The following is a 12,811-nucleotide window of genomic DNA, read 5'->3' as shown; positions in this document are numbered from 1 at the left end:
TCAATAAAGTACAGTTTTTACAAAGTTGCATCATTTTAATACATCATAAACTAGAACTAGTTGTACTTTCCTCCAAACAATTATTTCTGTCTCTTCACTGTGGTCTCAGCCATGATGTGAGTTAAGGAAATCTGAGCAAAAGGAATAACTGAAGTAGTCAGTGCCTGTTCACATTATCAGCTGTAGATGCTAAGCTGTTTTAAATAAATTACTGGTGTGTTTGATACTCTTGATATTTAAATAGAAACTGCAGCTTGGAAACTCCCTATGTACTTAATTTGTTAAATTCCTTATGAACTTTATTATACTGACCTTCCAAAACACAAAATTGGATTAACAAACTTCTTCAGAGTTTCATGGCAGCAGTATTTCAGCAAATTTGTTTGTTTGTTTTCCTTATTTAGACATAAAATCAAGGTTAAGTTATTTACAGGACGCTGAGGCATGTCTTCTGTGCTTGAAGGTAAAAAGCCACACAGTTACTTCTCCTTAGACCTTTAGAAGGAAACGACCCCCAGCTTAAGGCAGTATTTGCTAGCCTAACTGTGTAGGGCCTACACTTCTTTTCTTTGCATTTCTAGTGGCAATGTCTGATTGTGAGAGGGGACACATTTGGACAGGGAGAAATGGTGATTGTCATTTGACATCTGTCATCACATGGATAGTACATAGTCCCTTGCAGCCAGTAGCCAGCTGACACATGTTTGAGCAGCCCCTGAGTCCTGGGCTGTTGCAACATTTGGCTCTGGATGGATGGTCTGGAGGAGCCGTCTGGAATAGATGAGTCATTATTTTTGAGGTGTGTGAGTATGCTCAGACACAGCCCATCTGGTTACCGTGCAGCAGAGTACCCAGCAATACTTTATTTTTCCTTCCTCTGCTCTGCTGCAAGCAACCAGGGGGAAGCTGTTGAACATTTGGAGTTGCAAAGGGAAGCAGCTGCTGAGAGGTCCAAGTTCCCAGAAGAGCTTCTCTCAGGGTTGCAGCAGGGGAGGCAGATGGAGAGCTGAAGCCATATTCCCTTCCCTAGTGAGTGAGATGATTCAGACATTTGAATTATAAGATTGCAGGACATGGTCAGGGAACACATTTTGATACATGACAAAACATATTTTCTTTTTTTTAACACACTCAATCTTGCATGTTGTAACTTAGAACCTCAGGGACCACAGAAATTACTGTAAATTAATGTCGAAGTACAGGACAGAAATGTATGGATCTAGAAGGACAGAACCTACTTACTTTGCAGCAGCAGTATGAAGCACTGTGGTGTTGGAAACAAAAACAAGAAATGCTGAAGAGATCATAAAATTTTGAGAGTCAGCAGTACATAGGATGATAGGAAACAGTGGTACAGTTTAACCTGTTTTCTTGTGTATGGCACATAACTTCTAATTTTATGCAGAATTTATAGCATAAAAGTAATGATTTCTGGAGCTCATGTAAGGTAGTTAGCCACTGGAGTACAATGAGGCTCAGTCCCTTTGCTCTGGGATTAGTTACCTCAGCACAGTGCTTGCCACTAAGGTGCATTCTTGTAGACAAAGTCCATTTATTTTTTAAACTAGATAAACAACCAGATGACAACCATCTGTCTGGTTTTTAGCAAAATGAACAATTTTCATATAAGTCTTCTCAAAAAACTTTTCTCACGCTGCTGTTCAACTGTTTTTTCTAAATGTCCGACTTAAAGTTATCAAGTAGCCTTTTTCTGTATATTCTGCTTTATTTTCAGTGTCTACTGTGTGTCATATTGCTCCATCTCTGGTGTTACTTCAAGATCAATTTTAGTTTTAATGAAGTATTAATTATAACACATGCTACAGATTGTTGAAGCTTTAATTCTGCTCTGTTTCTGGCAAAGTGGGTTTGGAAGAGGTATAAACTATCATAATTAAAAGAGACTGTATTTTAATTCTTAAGGAAACAGCATGGTTTCTTTGCTGACATGGTTATTTCAGCATAATAAATGACAGTGTCTCTTGAATGTGCAATGTTTGACTTAAGTGGAAATGCTTTTCCCAAATTTATAAACTTACTTGGACTGATTGGAGCAGATTTAGGTGTCTCCATATTAGCCAGTCAATGCAGGCCGTCATCATAAACCTTCGCAGAGAAACAGCATTTCTACAACATGATCCATCCCTTCCTAAGGTAGACAGCTTATAGTGCAATTACATCTGCCATCTACAGATGCCTGTTCTTTGTGTTAACATTAAAGGGAGTTTAAGGTGACCAGCTCAGATGCACATGTCTAAAGTTGGGTGACATGAAGTGAGAGCAGTTGAAAACGTCAATGATATTGTGTAACACTAAGAGAAAACCAACCTACTTTCTCTCTATGCAGCCAGTCTGCTTGATCTCATTTTGATCCTCGGTTGTGTATGCTTTTTCTGCTAGGAGAGTTCAGAATTCATGTGTAAGCATCAGTTTTACAGACTATGTGATAGGGAGCCTGAAGGTCTAAGAAAGTGGAGTCATGTACTTTGAAGGAGAAGACATCTTAAGAACTTACTTTAAATGTACAAATACATTGTGATATTTTTTCAGGGTGATCTACACTTTAGAATTCAACAGTACAGAGAATCGGGGAAGACGTTCGCTCAAAGACAATTATAGACTGGTTGATACAGTTGTTACTCGGAGTCAACTATATGCATGAAAGGTACAGTCATTTAAAATGAGAGCATTTAGCTTGGGAGGGGAATAGTAGGCTTACTGACTAGTTGCAGATATTCAAACAGAAACAAAACCATATGGATTGTCTTGTACTGGTATAAAGTCCTGTTCACCAAACTGCTGTAGTATGTCATATACCTAAAATGTAATTAATTATCCATCCTGCAAGAACACCGTGTATTAGTCTGTCTTTTAGCAGCAGTGGTAGATGTCTTTCAGCATTAGATATGCTTTTTCTAAGAGCCAAGTGAAGAATTTAGCACAATAGAAATAGTTGAATATTGTTAGAAGGAAATGGATTAAAAGATTATAACAAAGTCGGCTTTTTCAAGAGGAGTCAAAAGGATCTCATGAAGATATTTAATGTGAAGAATCCAATATATATGCTTGATGTACACCCTCTAAAATAAGTGAAGTTACATACATAAGTTCTTTGAAAACAGACATAACTTCTAACAGCACATCAAAGATTAACCTAAAAAAATACCGCAGGTCATCCAGACAGTGACATGTGGATATCACACTTGGTTTGGAGCAGAGGTAGATAAGAGTTGAATACCTAGCTGGTTATCTCCATGGGTGTAGTTCTTGCCTGCAACCTAATTTAGGCAGGCTAACTTCAGCAATTTGAACAGTTCCCTTGTTGCCAGTGTACTGGACATGTGTATGAGCCCTGCCCAGTTCCCTTCTCACGTCATCCAGCGCTGTCACCTTTTGAAGTAGGTGAGACTATTTAGCGTGGTATGAGGGAGACTGAGTGCTGTACTGAGCCAGGAGGAGAAGGCCCAGCACACTGCCACCCACATTGAGAGCTGGAGGAATGGCTGAGCAAATGGGAATACCAAGCTCCTTTCCTGGTAGCTTTTCAGAAAGTAATCCAGTTGAAGTTAACCTGGCTTTCAGCATCTTCTTTTCTCTGGCTCCTCCCTCTTGCTTTTAGCCTGTTGGCAGCTGTGAAATGTTGTTAACGAACAAGACAGAGAATACTTTCCAAAACAGCATTGTAGCCCAAAAGCCCAAGATTTTTTATCCTGCCAAGCTGAACTATTTGAACTATTATTCCTATTGAACTTTTAGAAATAAGAATGGCATTGCTTTAAGGGACTGTCTTAGAAGAGGCTAAGAATGTTTGTCTGTAATCATCTGCATGTTTTGGGGAGGTCATCTGGCTAAAATAATGGTCTAAATTATTAATTAATACAGACTGGGGGGAAGGAGCAGGGGAGAAGATGTTTATATTCGAAGGCTGCGTTACACCCAGAATCTGGAGATGAGAATTCAGTTTTTTTCAAGCTGCATGTAAACTAGAGTCCATAACCTTCTATCCTGCATGAATGCTCAAACAACAAGATTTTGATGAAAACACCAAACTGATGTAGCTGTTTCAGACATCTTTCACAGCAGGGCTTGGGTCAAATTTGGTTGCCTGAATTTGAGTTGCAACAGAGTCGTAGATAAAGCCATTTGTCACCAAGAACAACTATTTCTGAGTTGAGCTGAAGTTTGTGGGATCTGTTTGATCTAATCTGATAGATCCCTAATGAGTTTTTGTACCTACAGTGTCAGACTGTAGAGGGAAAAGGGCAGAGTGAATTGCTGTCGCGGATGGAAGAGCATTTTGGTTCCTAAATGCCAATTAATCTGGGGCTTGTACATGAAGTGCTGCCCCCACCGACAGCAGCAATAGGAGCACAGAGAAGAGAGCTCTCTTGGGATTCTGTGCTCTTCAACCTTCACCTCAGGCTGCAAGGACAGAGGGAAATGGAAATAAAAATCCTGACTGTTTAACTAAGCTAGTGTTGTTTTTTGGTTTTTTTTTCCCTTCTCGAATTCCAATTTAACAATTTATCATTAAAAGCTTTGATAATCCGAGAAGTCCACTTTTGGTGAAATCCTTTATGTATGTGTTTAAAGGATGCATTGTGCAGACTAATGCAGCGTAATAATAACTAGATGATCTTTGTAGGTCCCTTTCAACTGCACTATTCTATTGAATAAGTCATTATTTTTTTTCATTTTCTGTATTTCTTCATGCCTCTTTTATCTCTTGTTCTCCCATATGTCCTTTTTGTCTAGTCTCTCTATTTTTCTCATCTTCTACTTGTTCTACAATAAATATATATAAAAAAAACCAACCTCATATGTCTTTGGTAAATATGTATATTAAATTACTGGATTCCCTGAAGAGTCATTTAATTCTCCAGTGAAAGCAGCAATATTTGATTTTCTAGAATCACAGCTATTTAATAGCACCTCTCCAGATACATACAAACGACATGACAGTTTTGTTTTTATTTGAATTTCCTGTGTTGTAAAATGTGTTATTTGACTGTATGCACATTAGAAAATGTAATCTTTATCTTACTAGCTCAGAGACAAACAGTAGCTTAAGTGGAAAATGTTAGGCTTAAAATAATTTAGAACTACTTGCAGAAATGAATTTGAATTACTGAAACGTAGTAACAACCCTCTGTTTATGTACAGTCATACATGATTTCTTCCTTACTGGTAGGGAAAAAAGCTGGAATATGTTTGAACTATGTTCTAATGCAAAAACTTTTCCCTAGAATAGAAGCTTGAAGTGTTCATTATGTGTGGGTTGGACTTCCTCATGCCATTCATTAAAAAAATTCAGCTGCTGTGAATGAGAATTTTTATTCTAGAGCAGGAAAAATTACTATGTCTAGGTTTAGACATAGACTATTCTTTTGGTTGTCCTTGCACAGCTTTAGTTGAACTTCTGCACTTTTTGAAAACTCTTATGCAGGAAACTTATTTTAACAGGACATTTTTTGCTGCCTCAGGTTATTTGGGGTTTGGGGTTTTTTTTGTTTTGTTTTCCTGTGATTATAGGTAAAACACAGGAATATCTAATCTGTATGCTTCATTAATCCCAAAGGGGGCATGAATATCTTGTGGCCATTATCCTGTCTAGTGGCTATTTTGCATAATTGGAAGATTTTTTTTTTATTTTAAACTTGAAAGCTAAATTATCTAGAATTAAATAGATTCAGTGTTCATCTGTCATTGATGGAACCTGAGAAAGAAGTACAGGACAGACAGTGTAGTTCAGCGGTCTTACCTAGATGAAGACCGTTAGCACAAAACTATCATCTAGTGCAGGGGTCCTCAAACTACAGCCTGCGGGCCGCATATGGCCCCCCAGGGTCCTCAATCCGCCCCCCCAGGGTCCTCAATACGGCCCCTGGTATTTACAGAACCCACTCACCCACCCCCCCACCCCCCCCCCGCACCAGGGGTTGGGGGGGGAAACCAAGCAGCCACAGATGACTGCCTGCCACTTCATCTGCGTACCGGCCCCCTGTTTAAAAAGTTTGAGGACCCCTGATCTAGTGTCTCTGGCTTACTTGTAACCAGAATTCGTATCAATGCACAAAATTGATCCCACAGCAATCAGGCAATGAGGCCGTTGATTCATTTAACCTCAATTTGAATCAAGCTGACCTTTTTTGATCATTTGGTCTGTAAAAAATGGATTGACCATTATCTATCACTTTACTAATCTTTATGGACAATATGCTAACACAGGTATGCAAAGAAATCTGTTGCTTTCAGTCTACGGAACAGAAGGCTTTACCCAAGTACCTTATCTGGATTTCATGAATCCCTAGTACAGGATTCAGACTTGCTCAGAACCTTTTATTCTCTAAATAGTTCTTCAGATAGGGGAAAGAGACATTAATTGCTGGATATTTCACAGTGGTAAACTACTTCAGCTTCAATCAGCTTCATTTGCTGGTATGTTGCAGACAAAGCTTTATTCAAGGAGGCTGCCCACTGCTCAGTGCTTTGTGCTCCTTTTTTTATGACTATGAGACAGCAAGCAGGTACTCTAGAACATAGGTAATGGGTATCTTTATAGCCCAAATTCAAAACTATCCCTAAGTGTTAATTTCTACCCAAAATGTCAATAACCACTTCACTGACTGTCAAATTAGAGTAAGTTTTGCTGGAGCCCAGTTAATTCATATTACCTTTATAGGTCTCTCTTGCTACGTTAAAAAGTCACGCTCTTTCTAAAACTGGATTTACAGTGCAGGCTCAATATTTCTTACCAGAATTAAAATAGTTGTTTCAGTTAAGGTTTCAGCTTGTAACTTGTTTATCTTCTGATATATCCTGGCAGAGTAAGGCGGTTTGCATTGAAGAGACATCGTTGTGGGAAGTTCCAAAGAATCATCCAAAGTTTTTCTTAGTCATATTAATATGTAAAAGTATCTTATAGTTACTGGTAATGCAAATAATGGCCATAACATTTTCATCAATATGTTGCAAGCTTATTAGCATTACATTCCAATTCAAACTAATGTGAGTTTCAAACATCTCTTCATCTCTTTTTCAAATAATATGCTACTGAAAGCTTTCTGGATAGTTTTTACAATTCAAGGTACCTGTTACTCAAATCACAGATATCCAGGATAATTTTAGGTTCAAAGAGTCCATGGTTATAGTTCTACAAAGTAGTAGTAGTAGCAGTAGTAGTAATAATAATGGTTAAAACCCACCAGTGCTCAACAATATGCAAGAAAAATCTAACTTGGTGAAGTCCTTTTAAAGGCTCTGTGTGATGAATGGTAAGGAAAGGCTTTATGGATCTAAACTAACAGAGCAAGATTTATATAAAACTGTGTATATATAGTTTTATGAAATAATAATGAATATCACTTTCGCTTAATTTCCTTACTGAGGTAATGTATGATGAGTGTACATGTATTGCTCCAGAAAGTTGCCAAGTAGAGCACAAATTATTTATAAGCGTCCGTGGAGGCACACTGAATAAAACTTTCATTTTTCCCAATGGGCAAACCTTTCTCTACAAGCATTACATTCAGGACAAAAACTGGAGAGAGAGCCATAAGAAGCATAAAGAACTCTTTTCTTTGTCCCATAAAAATAGAAATGTTTCCTTTTCATACTCAGTGTATGTGCATACTAAAAGGTCTTCTATTGTTCATGGTTATTTTCCCCATTTGTGAACTGAGTATATTGAATTTAATGATTTTTTTCTTTTCTTGCAAAAATTGTTTTCAAATGAGTTGTGGACTAAATTGCTTTTTTAAATTTTGCTGTAGAAGATGTATTTCCTAGTTGGAAACTAGGATTAATATGGCAACTGGTTTAGAGATCATATCTCAATGCGTAAGACTAACAATTTGATAAAATTTGAGGTAATACTTGAGGTTTGCTCAAAAAAAAATTAAAATAGATTTGTTTTTCCTGCTCACATGTCAAGAATCTTAGAGTGTCAGTTGCTTTACCTGTTCTAAATGGCTGAACAACTACTGTATTTGTATTAGCAAATTCAGCTTCTGTAGCCAGTCCATACCAAATGCTATTCTAAGCTCCTCCTGAGCAGACCTGATGACTGTGTGTTATCAAGCTATTTTACAGACATCTTTTTCCATCAAAGACTGAAGCAACATCAGAAGTGGATGAGTTCTAGTTTAGCTGAGGTTGTAGGGAACCCTTTTGGAAATGTTATTAACAAGAATTCATTGAGAACGTGTTTTGTACACTGTAAAGATATTTTATTTTCCTCAGGAGCTAGAGGAATACTGGCACACATTGAGATTTCAAGAAATGGAGAAGATGCTGTCTGTCCTCATATGCTGTGTAGTTTATGATGTTGTTTCAGTCTTTGATAGAAAAACGAGTCTGTAAAAGCTGGTTATTCTTTTTCTTCTCCTTTTGATCTCTGTCCTTGTAAAGTTCTTTTATTTTTGACACAGTTGCTGTAAAAATTTGAACTACTAGCCTAGTCTATTATACATATTTGTCTTTCATTTTCTCTGAAGGAGAGTTCTCTGAGCTTTGAGAATCTCTTATTGCTGTTTTTCTCACCCCTTATTCTACCGTGAGACATCTCATTCTCCTGGCAGAAACTACGAAAATAATTCTTTTAAGAAAAGTCAGATAAGAAGACTTGCCTTTGTTCCTTCCTCTGCTCATGTTAAGTCTGTATCTGTATTCTGAAGCTGGGATCCCTGGGTGCATTTTTATTACCCTGGCTGCTTAGGCATCCTGCATGTGGGTGTATGTGAATGCACCTCTGTGTAGCTCCCTAATGCCATCATCTGTGAATTGTCATTTACAGTGTTGGGCAGCAGTGGTGGGCTGGCCTTCCTAACAAGGAATGAACTTAAATACTTCTTGTTATGTGACCATGAATGCTTTAAGTTGCATGAGGTTGAATTTCCTTTTATATTCCATGCGGATACTTAACAGATTTGAAAGCCAAGAATATATTTTTGAATAAATGATCTGCTTAAAATTGGTGAGATTTCCATACTTCCTAAAGATATATTTTAGTATGATAGAACAGTCTGGCAGATGTTTGTCTATAAAGGGTTTTAAATAAAGTCATATCTGGTAGCATTTTGATTTGTGACAGTTGGACACAGGAACAGTGCCTCCCAGAGAAGCAGGGAGATCTCCGGCCTTGAAGGTGCTCCAGGCTTGGCTGGACCCGAGCAGCCTGATATAACTTTGAAGTAGGCTTTGCTTTGAGCCGGGGGTTTGAATCAAATGACCTTGTGAGGCCTCTTCAAACCTACATCATTCTATAGTTCTGTGTTTGTATGGTGTTTTTATTTTGAAGAACTACAGAAAATTGTTTTTTCCATATTTTAAAATACTGGCAGGTTTTTTTGACATACAGTCATTGTATCATGTCTAACAATAAACACAAAGAGTTTATATGAATAGATGTAGGTTTATTTGAATGGATTATTGTTTCTGCTGTTACTTTTAGGGGACTTTGGAGTTTCTCATCTTTTGATGGGTTCATGTGATCTGGCAACTACGTTTACTGGGACACCATACTACATGAGTCCAGAAGCACTGAAGCACCAGGGATATAACACAAAATCTGATATTTGGTGAGTAGTCAGCATGCTGTTTCGGTTGAATTAGGCATTTCTTTTCTAGGTCAGTATTTGGTGTTACTTAGGAACCACTTTTTTTTTTTCTCCTCCTTTTGAAAATGGCTCTCTATGGAGGGTGCTCACACCAATACTATTCCAGGACATTTATATCATAAGTTGCAATTTGAAGGGTTTTTTTTTGTGTTAAGAAGTGTGTCGTTTGCTATTGTTCTGGCTTATCTGAGACTTTGAAGGAGTGTAAGATTCAGGTCTGGTCTCTGCTGTGACAGAGGATGATTGTAGACCAAGTTCAGGTTTTGCTAGGAAGGGGAAAATCTTTATCTTTCTTATATTGAGACGAATGGAAAGAAGCAACTTTCTGTGAAACTTCCAAGTGGACAAGTAAAGAAGGATTCCAGGCTGGGAGGCAAGCAGAAGGACCTTAGGAACTGAACGTTGGCAAATGCAAAAAGGAAGAAGGTACTTGGAAGGGGAGCTGAAAATAAGGATAACTAATTGAGTGTTAGGACAGAAGCGAAAAGGCGAAAAGGTAGAAAGAAAAGTGTCAGTTCTGCACTTAGATCACAGAAATTACTGAGATGAAGACTTCTGAGGTGGTGGTTAGAAAATCAGGTTGAGATGCTGAGATATGTTGAAAAACTTAAGGAAACCTTTAGGTGTGCAGCTATTCTTGCAAGCTAAGATGAAGAATGATTTTTTTGGAATCGGGAAAATATCTAGCTTGTGTGTCCTAAAACATCTCGTGCTTTAAGATGGTGGAACTAATGTGTTTTTTAATTCTGTCAGAGTATTTTTATATAAAATCTTCTTTCTTTTTTAAGAGGTGTTTTTTCTGTACGTATACATAACTGAAGGTTCTTTTTTAATGAATATTTCAAATCAGGAAATTTCCTTCATAAAACATTTGGCCACTGGAATGTAGTTTGTTTACTTGATAATTTGTAACTTCTGTTCAGTTTTCCTTTTTCAAAATATACTTGTGACTGCAGGATATAACTCTAAAAGTTGAGAACAGTCACCTGTACTTCCAACTGGTGGCAACCATTCTTCACAGTTAATGTGTTTAATTCAGTGAATGGATATGTCAGGAATCTCATCTCATGGTCTGTATAGCTGAACCGAGATGGATTTGATGTCAGAGTCTTTCTGTTCATCTGTATCAAAACAAATATCAGTTATTACATGTAGTCAATAAAAATATATTGAGAGAATATTTCAGAAGATGTCAAAACAAGTGAATAGACAGGAAAACTTGCCTTTTGTGCTCTTCTACTGTAAAAGAGTAGGTTTTTTTGTTGCAGTTGAAATAGAATGTAAAATAATACTGAAGTTCTATTTGTGGTTACAAGTGTCAGTCCATATAAGTCACTGAAGCTGTACAGAGTAAATGAAAGAAGTTTAGTCCAGTATTTTTATAGATGATGTGTTGATCACTCTTTTAAAATTTACAAAATAGCTCACCCCCCCAACACACTAGCTCTTAGCTTTCTGCTATACTTCATGTATTTTGCAATCCTTCCACAGCAGTACCAAGGGCATTCATCTGAGGGTGGAACGACCTTTAGTAGGAGCTTCTTGGCCACCACTGTAGGGGCACTAAGGAGGAGGTGTGCCTCGACTCAGTAGACTCCCAGCCCACAAAACCCTTCTCTTTCTGAGCCAAGAAACTCTCTTTTGATCAGGACTTGTCAGCTGCCACAACTCATATGTTTGAAATTTTTGTAATTTCATCTCTTCATTTAATCTTTTAATAATGATTCTGTTTGATTATATTTTTTTTTTCTCACTTGCACCTCTAGCAGGGGCCAAGAGAGGAGAGGTCCCTGAGCGCCCAGGGGAGCCCACCCTGGAGGCTCCAGGTCAGATTAAATCCTTGTGCTGCTTTGCAGGAAGTTCAGTTTGCTCGTAAAGAAATTGTCCAGGTCTGGTTTAATGACGTAAAGAAATTGTTCAGAAATTGTAAACGTAAAGAAATTGTTCAGGTTTGCCTGAAATTATGTTCTTCGTTCAGACTTCCGGTTCTGATCTCTAGCAGGACTCAAAATATTGCACATCAAAATTCCGAATTACAATTGTTCCCATATTAAATGTAAGAAAATGTAAACAGTTTGTGCTATCTCACTACGTTATCATGGACCTCTCACCGTTTAGTCCAGTTAAGCATTGTTCATGTTTATGCTGTGTTAATGATGTACTCTATAAAGAGACATTGTGCTTTTCAGGTTCACTGCAGCTGGCTCTTCAGAACTGGCTTGAATATTCACAGTGCAGCAGCTGGTGCAAGGAGTATTGTCCTTTATAACCCAAGGTCAACAGATAGGAAAAAGCCTCATGTTTTACAGTTTTTACCTACTGAGGAAGTGCTGCAATTAGGCTCAGAGAAGCTGCAGTGTTTATGTTTGTCCTCAGTTAAAATTTTAGGGCTGGAGTTCTTTGCTGTTCCATGTTTTATGCCAAATCCTAATTCACAGGAGGCAAATTAAAATTGGCACACGTTTTCCTCGCCATCCCTGAGCCTGGACTGGCCAGGCAGTAAGTGAAAGCCTTTGCAGATGGCACAGTCTGGAGTTTCCCCCTCTGCAGGAGAGGAGCTTCCTCGGGGAGCTGGTCTCAATTCAGCAGCTCAGCGACCCCTCTGCCCTTCGGTGCTTCCCTGTAATGAGCCAGCAGAGGAAGAGTCAGCGCAGCGCCCGCAGCCAGGTGAGACAGTGACTAGCTCCAGAGGCCAGGCCAGGCCGGGGATTAGCCGCTGCGGTGTGTGCGTACATTTGGCAGCTGGGGCTCCGCTGTACAGGAGCACGGTGTGAGCCAGAGGCACTGCTGTGCCGGGCTCCTGGTGGCCCTTCCTGGCCTTAAGCACCATGTGGTGGGACTGACGCCGGTGTTGGGGGTTGGCCGGCGCTCCCCTGCCACCAGCCCTGTGGCACTGCGTTCATGGATGTGGTTGCAGTCTGCTTCTCTGGGACAGTGAGTGAAAATTGATTGATGGAAAATGCAGAGGGAGCCGCGTGAAATAGCCGGTAGCCTGGTGGCTAAGATGGTCCCCAGTGGTGCAAGGGACCAAAGTCAGTGTTTCTGGTCTGAATCAGACGAAGCAGAGACCTTGGTCTGAGCCTCTGATGTCCAGGACAAGCAGCAGGGTTGTTTTCAAAGCCTTCCAGGCAAAAGTTTCATCAAACCTCTGTGGCTGACAAAGCCTCCAAACTTCTTGTTCAGCCTAAGTTGAT

General features: G+C 39.0%; 1 protein-coding gene across 1 annotated transcript in view; it reads left to right on the top strand.

The window, feature by feature from the left end:
* The window catches only part of NEK11 (NIMA related kinase 11), a 111,481-nt gene that overhangs the window by 19,206 nt on the left and 79,464 nt on the right, over positions 1-12,811 (top strand). Inside the window, 5 exon segments of the mRNA XM_080383224.1 lie at positions 2,551-2,605; positions 2,608-2,670; positions 8,926-8,954; positions 8,956-8,974; positions 9,452-9,578. Of these exon segments, the coding sequence (XP_080239350.1) occupies positions 2,551-2,605; positions 2,608-2,670; positions 8,926-8,954; positions 8,956-8,974; positions 9,452-9,578 (293 nt within the window).

Source organism: Falco punctatus (assembly GCF_963210335.1).
Source record: "Falco punctatus genome assembly, chromosome: 4".
In the NCBI taxonomy this organism is placed as follows: Eukaryota; Metazoa; Chordata; class Aves; order Falconiformes; family Falconidae; genus Falco; species Falco punctatus.
This window is presented reverse-complemented; position numbering and strand designations above follow the sequence as displayed.